The sequence below is a fragment of the Sarcophilus harrisii genome, chromosome 4 (genome assembly GCF_902635505.1).
Source record: "Sarcophilus harrisii chromosome 4, mSarHar1.11, whole genome shotgun sequence".
NCBI classification, from domain to species: domain Eukaryota; kingdom Metazoa; phylum Chordata; class Mammalia; order Dasyuromorphia; family Dasyuridae; genus Sarcophilus; species Sarcophilus harrisii.
Window position 1 is genome coordinate 382,426,222 of NC_045429.1, and position 23,966 is coordinate 382,450,187.

The following is a 23,966-nucleotide window of genomic DNA, read 5'->3' on the forward strand; positions in this document are numbered from 1 at the left end:
TCCTAATTCTGAAATTTTTTTCAATCTAAGTTGGCTTGCTACTTCCCTCTGTAAACACAATGGTTTCTTTTTACAAAATCCCATTTTTTCCGGTTAAACTTGTTGTCTTCAAAATTTCACTTTTGAGCATTACCTGTGCATCCTAAGCTGATTTCTTTGATCCTAACACTTCCTCTGACTTTCTTTCTTTCCCTCTCCCTCATTTTCTTTCCCTTTCATTTCCTCTCCCCAAGTACTCTGCTCATTTCTTACCTCTCCCAGTATTTCAGTTATCCCCTTCATCTGGGCAGCTAATAGCTTCAAGGACTAAATCTGGAGTAAGGAAGACTTAGTTCAAATCCAGCCTCAGACATTTATCAGCTGTGTGATCTTAAGGAATTGCTCTTAAAACTCTGTCTCAGTTTCTGCAACTATATAAAACAGGAACAATTAATAGCACCTATTTCTCAGGATTATTGAGAGAATAAAAGTGAGAATTTCTAAAGTACTATAGAAATACTAGCTATTATTATAATCTTTTATTCTAAAATGAAAGGAGGGAATTTATATCCTTTGACTGATACTAATCTCCAGTGATGTAGACTGCAATCTAATTAAATATATAGTTATATGTACAAAGAGTTAAAAATTGATTTTTTATTTAGCCTTCTTTCTATTTTTTCTTTTTCTTTCTTGTTCATATATTTGAATATTAGTACTTGTCCATATTTTTTAAAATTTTAAATGAAGGAAGAAGGAAAATAAAATACAATCAGAGGGAATCAGATGAAACCTACTAAGGTATAAAATGTTTGAGATCAATCAAGGCAGGAAAGCACATTGTGCAGGGCTGAGATGTTAAAATGAAAGTCAAGGAAAGTCTAAGCCAAGGTCTGAATACCAGTGTGCTAGAATCAGTTTTCAGAAAAAATTAGATAGGACACTGAATGCACTTGCTACAAACAAGGTTAAATCTGCATCCTTATGACATGGCTTTCTATCACGACTGGCTAAAATTTTAAAGGATCTATGGTTAGAGTATACGTGTAAAATGTGACAATGCTTTACAATAGAAAGTATGCTTCACAATTTACTTAGGGTCCCCAAGACCTTTTCAGGATCAAAACAATTTTGTAATAATACTGAATCATTATTTGTTCTTGAAAGACTCCTCCCTATTCCAATCCATACCTATGAAAGACATATATTCAAGTACTTCAACTAAAATAATAGATTAAATGCAGAAGCAAATATGAGAATCTGTCTTTTATTAAGCCAGACCTTAAAGAAATTTGCAGAAATATGTAAAACAATACTGCTCTTCTCATTAATTTATGTCTTGGAAAATATAGTTAATTTCCATTAAAATATGTTTTGTGTTAATATATAGTGGACTTAATTATTTTAAATAAATTAATATTTAAGTAGCTTAAGGTTCTAATGTGATGTCCAATGATGAGTATAACTTACATAAAAGTTCTTTGATGTCCTCAATAATTCTAAACAGTGTGTTCTTGAGACCAAAATGTTTGAAAATATCTACCTTACAATAACAGAAAATCTAAAAGTTAAGATATTCCACTTAAAAACTCCTTTAAAGAATTGATAAAAACTGATTGAGGAACAAATGCTTGGGACTAAAAATTAAAATAAGTACTCAATTAATGGCCCATCATACTGTCTGTTTTTTAAATGGACCAAAAGCATAGGAGAACAGCCACATATATAAGGAAATCTATGTAATAAAATATCATTTGTATTAAATCTTGATAAGTCAAAAGTAAACGCACTCTTCCAGGGTCAAAGATCTGCTTGTAAACCTTCAATCCCATTGTTTCACAAACACAACATTAATATGCATACAATTCCAGTATCTCGTAGGTCAACAAATCCTTTACTATCTAACATATTTTCATGTTCCAATTTCTAAATATATTTTGCTTACTTGATACCTAAGTAGTTGATTTTTTGCCCTAATATAATAGCTCTTTTTATATTTTGTCTCATATCTTGGAATTCTGCTTACTATGGATCTGTATGTTCTGTTTCCCCGACTAGACTTAGCTTGCTTTTCTCCCCACAATGGCACAGTCTAATCATACATGACAGAGGTAACATTTCATAAGACTTCTTCATTGCTAAGATATCCATTTTATTGTTCAAATACAAAGGGGAAAATAGGCTAATAAATCCTGGATAATTTTTATGGAAATCTATATAATTCAATGTGAGAAATCATTTTCTCATTTGAAAATTAAGAGGTTGCTAGTAACTTTGAATCCCAATATTAAAATAATGTTAGCATTAAGTATGTTAAAGAACCAGTATAATATAGTAGATAGACAACTGGGTTTTGAGTCAGGAAGACTCAAAGTCCTAACTTAAACATGATTTTGTGACCCTTAGCAAATCATCTAACTTTCAGTATCCAAGAAACTTTCTAAAAATTTCAGTTGCTGAGAGGGTTCTGCTACATTGGCAGAGGAAGTCTCATACCAGGAATTCCTGACACCATTGAAATCATAGACCCAGTCTCTATTTGTTTGCTATTTATTATTATGTTTGCTACTTATACCATTGAAATCACAGATCTAGTCTCTTATTTCTTTGTTATTCTTTTGAGTTTTAAGGGAAAATATCAATTGCTTTTTTTTTTCAAAAAATATCAAAATCTACCTTTTACTTTGCAGAATATAGTGATGTGGATATATGATCCAGAAAATGCAGGTCCTGATGAGTTGCACAATAATGCATCACACCCTTCAGTCGTAAGTGGAAACATTTTTTATAACATTTTCATGAATTGTCTTGCAATTACTATAGGTATCTTAAGAAATTCTTGTAAAGAATCAAAAAAAAAAAAAACCCACTCTGAGTAGAAGACCTGAACTCATGGTACACTGGAGTAATCATTAAAATCATTTTTCTGTAATTTATAGCTATGTGGCTAATGTGCTTTCCTGAAAAAAAAAAAAAAGGAACTGTAAAGCCAGAGAAACTGAGGCAAGATAGAGATTAGAGAGTATTTAGTAATTTATTTAAAGAGAGAGATTTACTGGGACCAAATGGATCCATGGTTTGGTCCCAGGACTGACTGAGACTATCATCTCCAAGAATCCAGCAAACAATGAGAGTTCTCAATGACCTATATACACATGGCTCAAACTCAGGGGATAGATTGAGGCAGGGATGGAGTCAGGGTGCTAAGAGTGGGAATGGGACTCTGACAGGGCAGGGTGAGCCTCGAGAGATGGGATGACATAATGGGGAGAGGCACCCCGGAGATGGGGAGAGGCATCTTGGTAAGATGGTATCTGACATTTTGGTAGCTTGGGATGGGGAGAGGTATTCTGATATTCTAAAACATAAGATCTTTTATCCTTATCAAATATTCTGATAAAGAGGGAGAAGAGGTTTTGCAGGACTGAGCTTTGAGCTGATAATTATAAACTGAAGCAGAACAATTAGAGAAACTGAGTCAGGACTGGGTCAGGATAATTAGAGAAACTGAGTCAGGACAATAAAAGAGAGCTGTGGCATAACAGGACCAATTTCCAAAAAGTACTAGTTTTCAGAAGTGGTTGATAATCTTTTTTGTTTGCCTTGAAATCTCTTTTATTAACAGTTAACAGATACCTACATGATCTGGTTTTGAAGTGAATCAGAATGATAAGTATGTTACAATTGCATACAACTAAAAGAAGTTTTCTAGTCTCGTTTAGCCCCCAGTAGCAAGAATCTTCTCTAAGACTTTGCTGAGAAGCGAACATTTAGCTCGTTCTTTGTTCTGTAAACTTCTACTGATTAAGGACTGCAACTACCCTGTCCTTGGTTAATCCTGGGGCTCTAATTCCTATCTTCCACCAAAATGACTGCCTGCCTAGGTGAAAATACCTTCCTGTTTCTGTCCTTCTCCATCTGCTTATATTCAGTGGTCTATCCCTTCCACTGGACCCTCTAGAATGATTGTTTTATTGTTTGCAAGCTGCCCTTTATCCTCACTCTATACTCATTCTTCAAGCTAAATGAAACCTGATATATTCTTGATGACAACATATCCTTCCATATTTGGTTCATGATTTTCTTTGTCACACTAGGTCTTGCCATTGGTGCCAATATTAGTGGCACCAATATTTACAATGAATAGACTTAACCAGCACTGAAAATTCCTTCCATCTCTATGATCTTGAATTCTAAATTCTAAATTTCTGAGATCACAATTTCCTGAATGTCCATCCTCCCCATTGTATCATTCCTATTGAACCTGTTCTTCATTCTCTATTGTAATATTGATTTCAAGTGAGAAGACTTCAGGAGTATGGTGGAGGTAGAAATTCAGGGAATAAGGAGCCAAATTTTGAGGAAAACTAGTGATTCTAAGAGGTTTTAGGATTTTTAGGTGATTCAGTTCCTTTCATTTAAGAACTTTTTCTCATTTTTTTTTCCTTTTTCTGACTTCTATGCAAAAAGCACCTCATGCAAGGCCATCCTCTCTAATATTACATTGCTAGATGTAATTTCCCTCATTTTTAAAAAATATACATTTATTTATTTAAAACTCGAATACAAATGATAAAAAGAAAAGACAGAAAAAGAAAAGGAGATATTATCATGTGCATAGCAGAACATAAAAGAGGATTCAAAATATGTAAAAATAAATGAAGAAAGCATATATAATAATAGAAGACATTGTATTCAGTACTCTCTCTTTTTTCTGTAGGTTTTCTTTTGTTCTCTGCTTTATAATTTTTATTATATTCTTTTTTCCCCTTTCTTCACACCCACATCCCCCAAGTAGGCTACAATTAAACACAGGCATATTTATGTGTCTGTGTGTGTATATATATATATATACGTATACATAAACACACATATGTACATATGCATATACACATGCATACATCAAAAACAATATGGCTGACATATAATGTAAATTTCTCTCTTTTTTAACTTTGACTTTGTTTGAGATCAATGATTACTACCACTACTTTTTTCTAATAAGTTTTACTCCTGATCATTATTAATTGTGTATTGTATATCTTGTTTCATATCCCTGCTTCTACTTCTTCACACTACTTTGCCTTGCTGTTATTACTTACCCCACCTTTTTTCCTCTCCCAATACCCATTCTCTCCTTCTTATTCCCACTCCCATTAATTTAAACATCTCTCTGTACTCTGTTTTATCCTATTCCCTCCCCCTCTTATTTCTTTGTAAATTTTGGAGTGTTTTATACCCTTCTGGACATAGATGTATTGTTTCCTCTTTAGAATTTCAGAACTACCATCCCTTCTCCCCCATCTGGTTTCTTCTCTGTATCGGTTCTTGTCTTGCCACCTTATTTGTGTAACATAATTCTTCTTTTTACCTTTTCCTAGATGGTTTTACTTATTAGAATCACATCATACTCGGCTCCTCTCCAGTATTTCTTTTGAACTACCCAATTACTAATGACAATCTTAAACATATAGTTTACATTTCCATGTATAAAACATAAACACTTTATCCTTACTCTTTGATTTTGATTAAAATGTCAAATTTTTATTTGTCACAAAATCCTGAAAATCTGACAATTCATTGAATATTCATCTTTTTTTCATTTAGTATTATAGTTAATTTTGCTGAATATAATATTTTAGGCCACAGCCCTAGTTCTAAGATCTTCAATATATCATACTACAAGAACTATGGTCTTTTATTGTAGCCACTGTCAGGTTCTGTATGATTTATATCGTGACTCCAATGTGTTTGAATTGTGATTGCTGCTGTTGTTGTAGTTGTTTGTAAAATGTTCTCTTTGTTCCTGGGGTTTCAGAATTTAGAAACAATATTCCTGTAGGTTTTTCTTGTAGGATCCCTTTTGGCTGGTTATTGGCAGGTTATTGGTAGGTTTTTTTTTTCTATTTCTACTTTACCCTCTTGTTCTAATACTTCAGGAAAATATTCTTTCGTTATTGTATTACTGTATCCAGGTTCTTTTTTTTTTTTTTTTTTGGTCTAGCTTTGAAGAAGTCCAGTTATTCTTCTGTTTCTCTTCTTAATCTGCTCTCTAGAACTGTTTTTTCTTATGAGATGTCTCAAATTCTCTTTTCTTTTTTTATTCTTTATATTTTATTTTATTATTTCTTAGTCTCTTATAACTTCACTGGCTTCCCCTTGGACAAATCAAATTTTCAAAGAGTCATTTTCTTCTTTCAGACTTTGGATTTCCTTTTCTTTTGACTTTCTTTCCATAATCTTCTTAGTTTTCCTGGATTGCCTTTCTTTCTTTTAGGTTATTTCTCAATCTCTCTCACTTGATTTTTAAAGTCTTTTTTGAGTTCTTATGAATTCTGTTTGGGCAGGTAACCATTTGTCTTTGGAACAGGTGAGCCTTTTTTTACATCAAGATCCTCCTCTAAACATGAACCCCATCTTCCCTATTTGCATAATAATTTTTTATATTTGGGTTCTATCTCCTTTGCCTGTTCATAAAAAAAAAAAAAAAAAAAAAAAAGGAACCTGGGAGTGTAATCACTTCCACTGATGCAAGCAGGGGCATGTCTCTGGGTTCAAATATTCCTTCAGTTTTCTTCTCTGTCCTGAGCCCAAAACCAAGTACTCCATCTTCCTGTAAATGCCCACAGCCAGCAGTATTCTTTATTTAGTACTTCTGCACTCATGCCATATGCAGGTTCCTTCTCACCAAGATCCATGTATATATAGGGAAACTGAGTCTGACATTCCATATCAGCAAAGGTTCCTCCAGTCTTCCCTGACTCTGAAGCATGACTCCCCATGTAGTTTTAGAATGTGAAAGTTCCTGTGGTTCAGGTTGAGGCTACCTCCCAACCCAGTTAGCCTAAGGCTCACAACTTGCTGTTAAATGAGACTAGTCTAAAGGCATTTACACTTCACAGGGGCCAAACCTCTGTCCTGGGATCTATCTTGTATTGTCTCAGGGGGATCACTATTCTGACCCCACTCTTATTTGTTTTAGCTGCTTGATGTTAGCCCTGAGGTGCAATTTTGTGTTCTTTGTGAGGGAAATCTGGAGAGCTTAGAATCAGCTACCTTCTCCACCATCTTCCCAGAATCCTCTCCTCTCATTTTTCTCTCTCCCTACCCAGGGAATAGAATAAATATCCTCTTTGCTCCCCACTGGCATCTGCAAAACCTCCTTCTACTAACTCAGAAACCTTTATTTTTTCAAGGTTTCCTTGAAACATTTATCTATATTATCTAGATAAATTATCTAGATCCTAGTCACATTTATCTGATTGATATCTACTGGTCTCAAGTCATTCCCCATACTTTTTTCAGTGAATCCATTACCTAGATCATAACATTCCTCTTCAGCTCAATTCTAGTCCTTATTCTTTGAAACATATATGTATCTGTGTATACATGTGCATGTATATATACATATATTGATGTATATGCATCTGCCTCTATCTTGAAAGAATATATTGCATGTTTATTTGATAGATTATGGAGAGATTGATATAGATGCTCAGATAACTGGTAGACAGCATACTATTGACAGTTCTTTTAATTATAGAAAATATCAGCAAACTTGGAACACTTCTATTTGTCAAACATCTTAAAGTTAAACAACTTTATGAAGTACTTTGCTAAGAGATAACCAGAAAGCAAAACCTCTGTGTGATACAGGAAATTACTATGTTAATTAGCCTTCTGATTTCATTAACTGCTTCTTGCACCGGGACTATAAATTAGATTGAATTAGAAGGAAGCATGATCATTTTATTTTTTTTAATTTCCTATGAAGATCCTGGGAAGTTTGAGTGGCTTTTAAAATAACAACTGCTTGTGTTTAATTATCCATTTAATTTGGTCAAACATGAATTTTTAATTTTTAATAAAATAAATTAATAAATCTTAATAGTAAACAAAACAACTTTGCATCAAAATTCATGTTTCTCTGTTTGGAAATAACTCACCATAAACAATATACCCTAAGCATGGAAGAAAGCCAAAGCAAAGATACAGGAAAGGAAAAGGCATGTCTTATTTGGGTACCACAAAGAAGTTCAATTTGACTGTCTAAGCAGTAGGAAGAGAAATGTTTTATCTTAAGACTGGAGAAACAAGTTGGGACCAAATGGTGAAGGATTTAAATGCCAAACTGGGACTTTATATTTATCCTAGATTCAACAGGAACCACAAAATTTTATTGGGTAAAAGAATAAAGGTCTGGATTGCAGAAAAATCACTTTAGCAACTATATGGGAGATGTATCAAAAAGAGGAGAGACTTGAGGAAGAGTAACCAACTCGGAATTTATTCCAATATTTCAGACATGAAAAGATCAAAAAAAAAAATCATGAGGAACTGAACTGAGTGGTGGCTGTGTATAGAGAGAAGGGAGGTGGATGAAGAGATTTTTGCAGAAGTAGAAATTACAAGTCACTTAGTAACTGACTGGATAGGTGAGGTGAGAAAGAGTGAGGAATCCAAGTTGACTCTCAGGATGTATACCTGGTAGATTGGCAAGATGGTGGTACTCTAGATAGGAATAAGGAATTGGGGGGAAAGGGCTTGGAGGAAAAAAAAGATAGTGAGTTCTGCAGTGCAAATTACAAACCATCTACACTTCATCCTATTGACTTATACTGTCTCACCAAAAATAAAAACAGAGGTGCAGTTTTTACTCACTGGCCATTGCTCAGAACATAATAGTCAACCAAAATATACCTGCTATAATCAGAAAGTGATTTGGCAAGGAAGGGATATGTGAGTACATTGGGATGGTGGGAAAGTATTTCCTCAAAGAAAATTCTTATATGGTTTTAGGATAGCAGTTTGATTACTACTACCCCAAAAACAGTGCCTAATATGGAAGGGGAGGGACTAGGAGCTTGCATAGAGGGGGATCAGAATAATGGGAGGGAACATGGTTGGAAGTATTGGAACATGATAAACCAAGAAGATTCACAAAGGCTGTATGATTGTGTGAGATAAAAGTTCCAAAATTGTTAGAGCAAGTATGAGGTTAGTGCATCTTCCAACCCTTCAGTTCATTGATTACATATCTCCATCAGTCATCCTATGGCCCCTTGGATGGATGTACATTCTAATTTGGAGATCTTTATATTAGATGACCTCTAAATATATAATGCCTTTTTTATTCAGCTATCTTCTTTTCTTGTACAGCCAACCCTCATTCTTTCTGTTGCCTTCTTTCTTTCATATTTAAGTTCTTTAATCATTTCTCTATTTAGTCAATATTAAAGACCTAAAAAAAACACTTTGTTGCTCACTTCAGTAAGTAAGCAAAAAAAATTGTTTGAATGGTTGGTTAGGATATGAAATAGCCCATCACAAGCATTGTTTATGACTCAATTAACCCAGTGCTGCTTTCCACATAATTATTTTGAGGAGAAACAGGCTAAGAAAACAACAAAGGTACATCTCAGAAATATACAAAAGCTTAATAATTTCTAGTAAATACTAAATTATTTTTACTACTTGTTGATGGAATAAACTATAAACTAATTGAAATTATTCTCAAATTAATTTTAAAGTATATACTTTTGGTTAATGTCTATTTTTTTTAATTTTTCTTATGCCACATTTTTATAATATTGAACTTTAAGAAGTTTAAAATTGAAAATAAAAAATACATGATAATCAAAAGTTTTTGCTTTATTTTCACAGAATTCCAGATCAATTACCAGACAGTTTGTCAGCATGGGAGAATATCCTATTGTGGTATCAAGAATATCTTTTGAAGTTTTCAATCCAGAAGTCCATAAAAGAGAAGGGTATTTCACTTAAATATTTCAAATGCAAAATCATTTTTTATTCAATGAACCCAAAACAAAACAGATTTTCATGATGAAATAAAAATTCCTAGGAAAGTTTTATTCAATTTGATTTTATGTCTAATAACAAATGTTTGAATTGGCTGTCCTTAGGCACAAAAGGAGATTGGAAATTATACCCCATATATCCCTCCTATTCAGAAGTTATAAGTCTTATTCCTTGGCAGTTCCTAAACCCTTAACCCAGGAGCTCATGTAATATGTTTAGATAGGGAATAAGGCTAAATATTTCAGCATGTCAATTTTATTTGAATGAATGAATGAATAAAAAAGCATTTATTAAGCACTTAAACTATGTGCCAAAAATTGTGCTTGATGCTGGGAATACAAATACAAAAACAAAACAATCCATGTACTCAAGGATCTTACATTCTCAAAGGAGGTTACACCCATCTAAAAGAGTGGTGGTCATAGGGATAAGAATTTTGGCCTAAGAAATCACAGGGATAATGAGTAGGGGAGTCAAATGCCATGACCGAAATTTCCAGAAGGAAAAACATTACTGATTTGATGAGTGAACCCAAAGTTAGAAATGGGAGTGGAATGTGCATTTTTAATAGGTAGATAGCTAAGAGTTCTTGTTTGAATAAAATATGATCTCTTCTGGAGTTGACCAAATATAATGGGATAAGTGAGTTTACATTCACTTGTCAATCTAGGCAACTCAAGTTCCAGGACAGGAATTCCAAATCAAAACCTTAAGTGAATTGTTCCCACCACCACCCCTATTACCTGTAATATACTTTTGCTAAACTTAACTAGTAGTAGAAATGGACAAATTGGAGTTTGGGGTTTATATTTTGTGTTTAAAGAAACATAAATTTAAAAAGCAACAGTCATTCTAGATCAGAAATCAATTGCAAATATCAATCCCTAGAGCACTATTGTTTAGAAATGGTCCAACACCCATTGTAGATAAAGGGTGACTATTTTAACTCCTTTCTCACCAAATGACTCTTTGTACCAGACACATGACCAGTATAATAGGTGGAATATATAACAAACCATATGACCCCAAGGTAACAGGGATTTTTAGAGAGATCTTAGGGAGACTGAAGTTCTTCCTTTGTCATGATAAGGACAACAACTGAGTGATCACTCCTTCACTCCTCTCTATTCAAGAATAGTATTGAGCTAAAAAGATATATTCCATATTATATTTGAAGCCATGATTTTTTTATCGAAATATCCCATCAAATTCTTACTACAATAATAATAATAGAAAATAGTAGAAAAAATAGTAGAAAAGTAGATACCAAATAACACTTATCAAAACAAGGAAGTAAAATAGTAATTAGAGAAGCTAGACAACTTAATTTAGCAGATAATATACATCAGAGTAAATAGAGGTGTACAACTTGAGAGAAAGATGAATTTTCAGTTCAGCTGTTTAAAGAATCTCACACAAGAAGTTGACTCTTAAAATCACCTAAGCGCACAAGAACTGAGAATCAAACAAGTTGCCAGGTCTTCCTAGAAAACAAGTCAATTTGTTACCTATTTGTTACCTAGATTTAATCACTGAATTGGTGTTACCTCATACAAACTGAGATCTGGGAATGACCTTAGCTTAAATAGACCAGTTTTCTCCCTGCATTTGAGAGCATCTTCAGTCATCCTGACTTGCCACTGGTCCCAGGTGACTCTGGAGGAGAGAATAAGGTGACTTTGCACAGCCCAGACTCACTTAAATCCAATTGACTAGCAAGTAAAGAATTCACTTTCCTGATGTCATTGGTCCTTTTTGAGAATGAAGGACAAACAACAATCATCTAACAACTTGGGGAGGAGCAGTATTTAGATGGAAGCCATCCCCCAGATTCAACATTAAAACTTACATTTTCTTTGAGGTCTCTCTTTCCCTTTCTATTTCTCTTAGTTAGAAATCAAATTTCTCTATTACCTGCAAACACAGAGTCACAGAACTATCCTTCAGGGAATTGCTAAGTCTGTCTGAGTTTAAAGTTATATAATGTAGCATTTGTGCTTTAAGAATTTGAAGGTTTGGTTGAAGGTAAAAATGAAAGGTTCCTCTGAACCCTACCTCTATCAGCTGGTCACTCCTTTTCTCCTCTCCTTCCTATCTATTCTTGAATGACAACCCTTGATTCCATCCCTACCAAAAGATTTCTTTGTGCATGCCTGGAGAGAGGAGGAGAAATAATGAAATAATTAATATGACCTGAACAGCCCTAGTCTCCTTTCATCAAGACTTATCATTATCCATTCAGAGACATGTATTAAAATTAATAAATATCATTCTTCATATCACTCCTGAGCTCAAATCTACATTGAAATTTATCACTAATACCAAAATCAGCCACAAATAATGAAATGCAAAAATCAAAAGCAGTTCTGATTGATCATACTTTATCATAGAGTAATTCAGTATTACAGTACTGATTCAATCAGAAATTATAAATGAACTAAAGCAATTCTGGATTAGACATACTGCTTTTTTACATGGAAGAAAGGTAGAAGAGGCATTTCAACATTCGCATGAATTCCAAGTCGGGAAAAATTTGTCACTGATCAGGCATGCTTCTTGCCATCTAGTCTTGGACAAAAATAGTGGTGGCCATAGTAGACCCTGACCACTACCTATACTAGCCAAAGAGCTGTCTCTTTTACTCAATGTTCATTTTCTCTCCTCACACACACTCAATTCATCTAATTCTCCATCAACCAATTTATTCCAAAACTCTGAATTTACATGTGTACTGTCCCTCATTCCTTCTGACTTTCCATCTCCCTTCTACCCATCTCTATTTCTCTTGTCTCTGTCTTACTCCTTCTCTCTCTCTCTGTCTCTGTGTCTCTATTTCTCTGTGGTGTGTCTTTCTCTCTCTGCTTCTCAAAGCAAAATTGGCCAAATATGAAAGGAGGCACAAAAGCTCATTTCTATGAAAATTAGAATTGAATCAATGGAAGTTGAGTTTATGAAAAATCAAAATACATTTTAAAAATCCAAAAGAATAAAAAATAGGGGGAAAATGTGAAATATCTCATTGGAAAAACAACTGAATTGGAATATAGATCCAGGAGAGGTATTTTAAAAATTGATCTACCTGAAAACTGTGATAAAAAAAAAAAAGAGCCTGAACATTATCTTTCAAAAAAAGTATCAAGGAAAACTATCCTGATATTTAAGAACCAGAGGGTAAAATCGAAATTGAAAAAATCTACTAATCATCTCCTGAAAGAGATCCCAAGATGAAAACTCTTAGGAATATTGTAGCCACATTCCACAACTCCCAGATCAAGGAGAAAATATTGCAAGCATCCAGAAATTCAAGTATAATGGAACCACAGGATAACACAAGATTTAGTAGCTCCTACATTCAAAGGAAATAGGATTATATTCAAGAATCACCTACCCAGCAAAACTGAGTAAAATCCTTCAGGAAGGAAAGTGGAATAAAGGATTTTTAAGAGCTGAACAGAAAAATTGATTTTCAAATATAGGACTCCAGAGAAGTATAAGAAGGTGATGAGGAAAGGGAAGTCATAAGGGATTTAAATTTATCTGTTTGCATTCCTGTATGAGAAGATACTTGTAATGCATACGAGTCTTCTCATTATTATGACAGAGTATATATAGACAGAGGATACAGCCATGAGTTGAATATAAAGGGCTAATATCTAAAGAAAAATCAAGGTGAGAGAGGAATGTATTGGGAGAAAGAGAAGGGGAGAGGTGTAACAGTATAAATTACCTGCCATAAAGAAGAAAAAGTTTTTACAATAGAGGGGAAGAGGGGTAAGGGAAAAGAGTAGGAATGAGTTGTACTTTCATCAGAATTGCCTCAAAGAGCAAATAATACACATTCAATTTGGGTAGAGAAATCTATTTTGCCCTGCAAGAAGGTGGTAGAAGGGGATACAGGTAGCTAGAAGGGTGAATGAGAGGGCATATCACAGAAGGAGCTGGGTCCCAACGAAAAAACTGTTGAGGAACAGTGTGAAAGAAGAAAAAAGAATGAATGGGGGAATACAATTAGCAATAGTAATTATGAAAAGAATTTTGAAGCAAGTTTCTCTGATAAAGGTCTTCTCAAATCTATAGGAAACTAGATAAATTTGAAAAAGAAAAAGCCATTCTCCAATTGATAAATGATCAAAAGATAAGGTCTATGCCCAAAGGTTATAAAATCAAATATATCCTTTGATCTAACAAGACCACTATTAGACATGAATCCCTCGAAAAAGATTTTTTTTTTAACTACACAAATATTTGTAACATCTCTTAAGGCAAAGAATTGGAAATTGAGAGGATACTCAACATTTGGGGAATGGCTAAATAAATTGTGGTCTGTGGTTATAAAGGAATATTCTTGTCCTATAAGAAATGATGAGCAGGATATTATTAGAAAAACTTGGAAAGTCCTCCATGAGTTCAAACAGTGAAATATACTTTATACATAGTATAGCAAAGTTCTAGAAAGATCAGCTGGGAATGACTTTGCTATTCTCAGCAGTACAGTGATCCAAGACTACTGTGAAAGACTTATAATGAAGAATGTTATCCATACCCAGCAAAAGAATTATTTGTGTCTGAATACAGACCGAATCATACTTTATTTACTTTTTTTCTTGGTTTGTCTTTTTTTTTGGGGGGGGGGGGGGAAGAGGATATCTATGTTTTCTTTTGCAATATGACTTGTACAGAAATGTTTTGTACAGCTTCACATGAGCCTTTTCAATTGGGGGGGGGGTGAGAATCTGGAACTCAAAATTTTAATAACAAATGTAAAAGATTGTTTTATATGTAACTAGGGAAAATAAAAATATTAAAATAAAAAATATTCATTTATTTTTAACACTTTTCTTTTTAAATTTTGAGTTCTAAATTCTCTCCCACTGAAAAGGCAAATAATATATCAATTATACATGTGAAATAACATAAAATATATTTCCATATTAGCCACATATCAAAAAATCAAAATAATAAGAAAGCAAAAAATTATATTTCAGTTTGCAATCAGCATTCATCAATTCTCACTCTTGAGGTGGTTAGCATTTTTTTCATTTTAAGTTTTTTGAAATTACCTTGAACCATTGTATTGATCAGAGTAAAACAGTTGATCATCATTATGACATTGCTATTATTGTGCACATATGATCTCCAGATTCTTCTCACTTCACTTTACATCAGTTCATATGTCTTTGATTTCTTCTTCTGAAAACTGTCTTTTCATATCCTTTGACCATTTATTAATTGGAGAATTGATTTATTTTTATGAATCTGACTCAATACCCTATAAATTTGGGAAATTAAGCCTTTATCAGAGAAAATTGCTATAAATTTTTTATATTAATTTATATTCCCTGCCTATGTATCTTGATTAGATCTGGTTTTGCTTTTGTTTAAGATTATAATTGCTACCCCTGCCTTTTCTACTTCTCCTCACTTTATCTTAGCTATGTGTGTATCAACAGATAAGTATATCTAAGTATATCTCTTGTACACAATATATTGATATTGTCAGATTCTGGTTTCTAATCCATTCTGCTAACTTCTTCCACTTTATGGGTGAGCTTCAATCCATTCATAGTTATGATTACTGTGTATTTCCCTACATGCTATTTTATACTACTTCTTATCCTTTTCTTTATCCTATCCTTACTTAGAAATCTATTTTCCTTCTGACCACTGCCTCCCTTTTATCATCCCCTTTCCATATATCTTATCCTCCTTGTACTTTCCTTTGGGGCAAGATACTCATCTGAGTGTGTGTGTGTGTGTGTGTGTGTGTGTGTGTGTGTGTGTGTATTCTTTTCTCTTTTAACTTAATCAGTAAGGTTCAAGCATTGCCTGCCATCACTACCTTTACCTTATCATTTCCCCATTTATTAAAAAAAGCTCTTCCATACACACTTCTTAAGAAAATTTTCCCCATTCCACTTTTTCCTTGCCCCTTCTCTAGTGCATCCCTTTTTCTCTTATATTTTTTATTTTGGAAATCATCCCAACATCATCCACTCATACCTATGCCCTCTGTTTTTGTAAATTCCTTCTAACTTCCCTAATGATAATAAAGTTAGGAATTACATGTGTCATCATCCCATATCTTAAATTATCCCTTTTCAATCTATTTTTCAATTATTTTTCCAATGAGATATTTCACATTTATTTTTTCATTCTTTCAACTTTGTTTTGTTCTTTCTTGTAGTCTCATGCAGTCACTATCTTCCATTTGCCCAATGCTAATTTTTAAGGAATTATTTTCTTAAGTGAGCTATTATATTTCTTTTTCCGTTTAACTAATACTGCTTTTAAAAGGGGCGGGGGAGGTTAGTTGGTGCAGTGGATAAAGCACCAGCCCTGAATTCGTAGGACTTGGGTTCAAATCTAGCCTCAGATACTCAACACTTCCTAGCTGTGTGACCCTTGGCAAGTCACTTAATCCCAATTGCCTCAGAAAAAAGAAAAGAAAAAAACCACTTTTCTTCAATGAATTTTGGTCCTCCTTTTTCATTTGACCTATTTTTAAAAGAGTTCTTTTCTTCAGTAAATTTTTGTGCCACTTTTTATCATTAGGTCCATGCCGGCTGTTAAGGTATTTTCTACAGTATTTTTTCATACTGCTTTTACCAAGCTGTTATAATTTTCTTGCACCACCCTCCTTTTCTCAAATTTTCCTCCAACACTTTTATTATCTCTTTCACTCCTCCAGGAACTTTGCTGGGTTTTTGTCCAATTACCATTTTTCTTTGCTTGTAACTATTTTCATATAGTTATCATCTTCTAAACTTGTCTTGATCTTCTCTGTCACCATAATAACTTTTTAATGGTCAAGTTCTTTTTGTTTTCATTGTTTGCTTATTTTTTTACTTTGATATTTATTTTAAAGTTGGACCCATCTCAATTAAGCTTGGAGAAGCACTGTGCCAAGCTTCAGGCTTTTCTCTGCTGCCATTTTTAGAGCTAGTTGTGGGAGTCTACAAGTTTTCAGTGTTTCCAAAGTCATGTTATTGTGAGGGAAGTGTGGTCACTGCTCTTCTGGTCTGTGCTGTGGTCTTTACTGAGAAAGAGCCCCTTCTCCCCTGTAGCCATAAATGCCATCCTCCTCTTGGTTCTGGAACTATGGTTAGGACTCCTGCTCCCTCATGCCCAGTCACAAGCACTCCTCTACATCCTGAACTGTGACTTCAGAACTGCTTATGAGCAATATGGTTGCCAATCAGCACTGGCTGCACCCATTGCCAACAAAGAGTCCTCTGATATTTCTTTCTTACCAGTTGTCTGACCCCCATAACATGTCTGAGCTGAGACCTCTTAGAGCTGTTGTGGTCTCCAAGGTCCTCTCCTGTGCCTACTCAGGTGTCACAGTCTCTCCTAGGAACCTCCTAATTCTCTTATGTTGAAAAAAATAGGTCTCCCTATGACCTTTTGCTTGGCTTTGCTCCTCCAGAGTTTTTATTTGAGGTATTATTTCAAAATTGCTTGGAGAGGAATATGGGGAGAGTTACTCTGCCACCTCAAGAAAGACTAAGGGGAGAGAAGAGAAGCTATGGACTTCGGTTTCCTTGCCCTTCCCCTCCATGTTGACCAGAGGCACCTGGTATTCTCTGAAGGAGATTCAGAGGACTTGGAATTTTCTCTGGCAGCTTTACTAAAATATAGCCAATATTGTAACAGCATTTAGAGTCAAGGACTGACTGGATAAGATGAGAAAAACAGATTCAGGTCTCTATAAAGAAGCAAAGAAGAAAAACTACATTATATCTAAAAAACACCATTCTGAAAAATCCTAAGGTCTGTGAGTTATCTGTTTCCTACATATACTTTCTCACTTCCCCATTGATTTTGTATATACAAGTAGAAGAGAGAATCACAGACTTTTATGTATTTATTTATTTAAACTTAGATCTAAAATAAGGGAAAAAAATAGAAAATGAAAGGCAGGGGAAAAAATTGTCATGTCACCAGCAGAACATCAGGCATGATTCAAAATATATAACTATATTTCCATTTCAAGAAAGCAAATAATAGAAGACATTGTATTCAAAATAGTCCATCTTTGCTTCCTTTTAAGTTTTCTTTTATTCTCTGCTCTGCACTCTTTATTTTCTTTTCCCCTTTTTCCTCCTTTTCTCCCCAAGCAGGCTACAGTTAAATGCAAATATATTTATATTTGTACACACACACACACACACACCCCTAGACAAATATGTGTATATATACACACACATATGCACATACATACATAACACCTCTAAAATAATATATAGATTTGTCTACATTATATGCTTAAAAGATTTTTGAATCTTTAAATGTGACTTTGTCTGAGATCAGTGATTACTATATCTATTTTTTTCCTAATAAATTCTACTTGTGATCAATTATTGTTTGCGTGTATCTCTTAGATCCCAGTCCTCTGAAATCTTCTACTTTAGTTCTATTCTTTATCTTGCTTTGCTGCTATTTAACCTCCCTGGTTTCCCCCATGGATCCCTCTCATTTTCTCCTCATACCTTTTCCCTCTCTCTTTATCCCATTCCCATTAATCTAAACACCATGCTATACCCCATCTTATTCTATTCTCTTCCCCTTCATTTTTTAATAAATTTTGGAGGGTACTATACCCTTCTTGGCATGTGTGTGTATATACTTATGCATGTATGTATATAACAAAATCCACGTGGAAAAGTAAAGTATCTAAAGAATCAAGCAAAGGGGCAGCTAGCAGTGGATAGAGTGCTGGCCCTGAAGTCAGGAGGACCTGAGTTCAAATCCGACCTTAGATACTTAACACTTCCCTGTGTGACCCTGGGCAAGTCACTTAACCCCAATTGCCTCAGGGGAAAAAAAGGCAGTGATGTTCCTATATGTTTTACTTGTAGGATCTTTTTTGAGGTTGTGATCAATGGGTTTTTTCTATTTCTACTTTCTATAAATTCAGGACAATTATTTTTATTACTGTATCAAGTTTCTTTTTCTGATCACAGCTCTCAATTCTTATGTTTTCTCTTCTTGATCTGTTTTTTTTTTTTAGATCTTTTGTTTTTCTTGTTTGATATTCTATTGTATTTTTTTTCATTCTTTATGTTTTGTTTTGTTATTTCATGGTGTCTTATGCTTCCCAGGGCTTCCCCTTGCCCAATTCTAATTTTCAAAGAATCTGGATCTCCTTTTTTAGTTGGTCGACTTTCTTTTCATAATCTTGTTTTTCTTGGATTATCCTTAATTTTTTTAAAATTTTTCCTCAGTGTGTCTCATTTGATTTTTAAATCTTTTTTTATTTTATCTATAAACTCTTTCTGAGCAGGTAACTATTTAATGTGATTCTTTTGGTAGAAGAGGCTTTTTTTACTTCAGTATTCCCTATGCCCATAGTAACTTTTTGTGGTTGGGTACTTTCTCCTTTGCCTGATCTTGTTTAAAAACATAATAATTCATTTATGTAGTCATCTCAAGTCCTAGGATTTGGAGTTAGGGCCTCCAGCTTCACTTCAGTTTTCCAAGCTGGCCTGGAACCCAAAACCAAGAACTCCACCTGCAACCCTGCTTTATGCTTCTTCACATACTTACTATGTGCTGATTCCTTCTTACAAGAGTTGCATGTCAGTTGAGCTTGGTATTCCTTATCAGCACAAGATTCCCCCAATCCTCTGGATTCAGCGCCCCCAACTCCCCACTGCCTTAGAGGTGCAAGTTCCAGTGGTTTGGGCTGAGACTCCTCCCAACCCAGGTTTTCAAACCAAGGCTGCCTCTTTCACCACTACCAATACAAACTCTTAAAAGGACTATGGAGATGAGGATGGAGTGCATTTTAGGCATTTTGCCTACTATTGAATTAATATCTTGATCTTAGACAATTTGGGCTTAAAAATTAAATTATATATATAATGTAATGTATAACATAATTATGTATTAATAAAATATAACAAATATAAAATAATATTAAAGGCAGATTTTTCAGGTAACATCATCCTAGAATTAGAATATCTTGCCAGAGATACAGAATTCTATTATATTATACTGTGTTATATCAATAATGTTCAATAGCTTGAGATACAATCTTCTATCTAGAGAAATGAAATTGTCTTCATTTTCATCATAGGATAAAATACTAAAATGATTATATAGCTTTACATCTTTTTGTATTAGATAAAATTTAGATGTCTCTTCAAATTATGGCTGAAAGCTTTAGATTGGTGGCAAGTCATAAGAATGATTATTTAGCTAGAAATAATTGTATAGGTATGGGTAATGGATGACACCACTGAAAATGATTTAAGTATTTCCATTTTTGTACCTACTTAATGTTTTACTTAGTCTTAATCCACAGTTCTAAAATGTTGCCGATTCAGTTGAACTGATTATATGTAAAAGGAATATTTACAGGAAGACAGGAAGACAACACATCTTTGCAGAAGGACCCAAAGTAATCATATTTTTTTTCCTAATTTCAAACATAAAAGTATACCACACCTAGCACAAGGGTTGGATAATAAGAGGTGAACAGGAGTATGCTGGAAGAACTTTCAAAATAGTGGTTGAAATAGTGAATTCTAAAATTTTCATTGTGAGTAAATGCTCAGAATTCGGGAAACATAACAAATCAGGGCTTATTTGTGGGATTTTTTTCATTGTCTAGATTTAAGAAAGTGTTGGAGAAAATCTAAATGATTGCAGATTAAACTTTAAACTGTGGCATGTATATGCATATTTTTTCCAGTGAGCTAGTTGTCATAATTAGCACCATACTGCTACATGAAGCACTATAAATTTGCAAATTATTATTATTTTTTTTTTTTTTTTACTTTTATTTTTTTTTTTTTATTTAATAGCCTTTAATTTACAGGATATATATACATGGGTAACTTTACAGCATTAACAATTGCCAAACCTCTTGTTCCAATTTTTCACCTCTTACCCCCCCCCCCACCCCCTCCCCTAAATGGCAGGATGACCAGTAGATGTTAAATATATTAAAATATAACTTAGATACACAATAAGTATACATGACCAAAACATTATTTTGCTGTACAAAAAGAATCAGACTCTGAATTATTGTACAATTAGCTTGTGAAGGAAATCAAAGATGCAGGTGTGCATAAATATAGGGACTGGGAATTCAATGTAATGGTTTTTAGTCATCTCCCAGAGTTCTTTTTCTGGGTATAGCTAGTTCAGTTCATTACTGCTCCATTAGAAATGATTTGGTTGATCTCGTTGCTGAGGATGGCCTGATCCATCAGGACTGGTCATCATCTAGTATTGTTGTTGAAGTATATAATGATCTCCTGGTCCTGCTCATTTCACTTAGCATCAGTTCGTGTAAGTCTCTCAGGCCTTTCTGAAATCATCCTGTTGGTCATTTCTTACAGAACAGTAATATTCCATAATTTTCATATACCACAATTTATTCAGCCATTCTCCAACTGATGGACATCCATTCAGTTTCCAGTTTCTAGCCACTACAAAAGGGCTGCCACAAACATTCGTGCACATACAGGTCCCTTTCCCTTCTTTATAATCTCTTTGGGATATAATCCCAGTAGTAACACTGCTGGATCAAAGGGTATGCACAGTTTGATAACTTTTGAGCATAGTTCCAAACTACTCTCCAAAATGGTTGGATTCGTTCACAACTCCACCAACAATGAATCAATGTCCCAGTTTTCCACATCCCCTCCAACAATCAACATTATTTTTCCTGTCATCTTAGCCAATCTGACAGGTGTGTAGTGGTATCTTAGAGTTGTCTTAATTTGCATTTCTCTGATTAATAATGACTTGGAGCATCTTTTCATATGACTAGAAATAGTTTCAATTTCTTCATCTGAGAATTGTCTGTTCATATCCTTTGACCATTTTCAATTGGAGAATGGCTTGATTTTTTATATATTAGAGTTAATTCTCTATATATTTTGGAAATGAGGCCTTTATCAGAACCTTTGACTGTAAAAATATTTTCCCAGTTTATTGCTTCCCTTCTAATCTTGTCTGCATTAGTTTTGTTTGTACAAAAACTTTTCAGTTTGGTATAATCGAAATTTTCGATTTTGTGATCAGTAATGATCTCTAGTTCTGCTTTGGTCATAAAAACCTTCCCCTTCCACAGGTCTGAGAGGTAAACTATCCTATGTTCCTCTAATTTATTAATAATTTCATTCTTTATGCCTAGGTCATGAACCCATTTTGACCTTATCTTGGTGTCGCGTTAAGTATGGATCAATGCCTAGTTTCTGCCATATTAGTTTCCAATTTTCCCAGCAATTTTTATCAAACAGTAAGTTCTTATCCCAAAAGCTGGGATCTTTGGGTTTGTCAAAGACTAGGTTGCTATATTTGTTGACTGTTTTATCCCTTGAACCTAATCTATTCCACTGATCAACTAATCTATTCCTTAGCCAATACCAAATAGTTTTGGTAACTGCTGCTCTATAGTATAGTTTTAGATCTGGTACAGCTAAGCCACCATCATTTGATTTTTTTTATTAATTCCTTGAAATTCTTGACCTTTTGTTTTTCCATATGAACTTTGTTGTTATTTTTCTAGGTCATTAAAATAGTTTTTGGGAGTCTGATTGGTATAGCGCTAAATAAATAGATTAGTTTAGGTAATATTGTCATCTTTATTATATTTGCTCGCCCTATCCAAGAGCATTTAATATTTTTCAATTGGTTAGATCAGACTTAATTTGTGTGAAAAGTGGTCTGTAATTTTGCTCATAAAGTTTCTGATTTTCCCTTGGCAGATAGATTCCTAAATATTTTATATTATCAGTAGTTACTTTAAATGGAATTTCTCTTTGTAACTCTGACTGTTGGATTTTGTTAGTGATATATAAGAATGCTGATGACTTATGTGGGTTTATTTATAACCAGCAACTTTGCTAAAGTTGTGGATTATTTCTAATAACTTTTAGCAGAATCTCTGGGGTTCTCTAAGTATACCATCATGTCATCGGCAAAGAGTGATAATTTGGCTTCCTCATTGCCTATTCTTATTCCTTTAATCTCTTTCTCAGCTCTTATTGCTATAGCTAGCGTTTCTAATACAATATTAAATAGTAACGGTGATAGTGGGCAACCTTGTTTCACTCCAGATCTTATTGGGAATGGTTGCAGTTTGTCTCCATTACATATGATGCTTACTGATGGTTTTAAATAGATGCTGCTGATTATTTTAAGGAAAAGTCCATTTATTCCTATACTCTCAAGTGTTTTTAATAGGAATGGATGTTGGATTTTATCAAATGCTTTTTCTGCATCTATTGAGATGATCATATGGTTTTTGTTAATTTGGTTATTGACATGGCCAATTATATTGATAGTTTTCCTAATATTGAACCAGCCCTGCATTCCTGGTATAAATCCTACTTGATCATAGTGTATTATCTTGGAGATGATTTTCTGTAGTCTTTTTGCTAATATCTTATTTAAGATTTTAGCATCAATATTCATTAGGGAGATTGGTCTATAATTTTCTTTCTCTGTTTTCAGCCTACCTGGTTTAGGTATCAGTACCATGTCTGTGTCATAGAAGGAATTTGGTAGGACTCCTTCATTCCCTATTTTATCAAATAATTTATATAGCATTGGGGCCAATTGTTCTTTAAATGTTTGGTAAAATTCACATGTAAATCCATCTGGTCCTGGGGATTTTTTCTTAGGGAGTTGTTTAATTGCCTGTTCTATTTCTTTTTCTGAAATGGGACTATTCAAGCAATTTACTTCCTCCTCTGTTAGTCTGGGAAGTCTATATTTTTGGAGGTAGTCATCCATTTCACTTAGGTTATCAAATTTATTGGCATAAAGTTGAGCAAAATAACTCCTTATTATTTCTCTAATTTCCTCTTCATTGGTGGAAAGTTCTCCCTTTTCATTTTTAAGACTACTAATTTCATTTTCCTCCCTCCTTTTTCTAATCAGATTTACCAAAGGCTTATCTATTTTATTGGCTTTTTCATAGAACCAACTCTTAGTTTTATTAATTAGTTCAATAGTTTTTTTACTTTCAATATTTTTAATTTCTCCTTTTAATTTTAGAATTTCCAATTTAGTATTTGATTGGGGGTTTTTAATTTGGTCTTTTTTTAGTTTTTTTAGTTGCAAGCCCAATTCATTAATCTTTTCTTTCTCTGTTTTATTCAAGTAAGCCTCTAAGGATATAAAATTCCCTCTTATTACCGCTTTGGCTGCAT

The 23,966-nt window shown here is 33.8% G+C and overlaps 1 protein-coding gene across 1 annotated transcript in view; it reads left to right on the forward strand.

The window, feature by feature from the left end:
• LOC116423369 (cation channel sperm-associated protein subunit epsilon-like) overlaps window positions 1–23,966 on the forward strand; it is a 135,726-nt gene that overhangs the window by 29,887 nt on the left and 81,873 nt on the right. Inside the window, exons 7-8 of the mRNA XM_031966984.1 lie at window positions 2,670–2,747; window positions 9,640–9,746. Of these exons, the coding sequence (XP_031822844.1) occupies window positions 2,670–2,747; window positions 9,640–9,746 (185 nt within the window). The remainder of the gene's footprint in view (window positions 1–2,669; window positions 2,748–9,639; window positions 9,747–23,966) is intronic.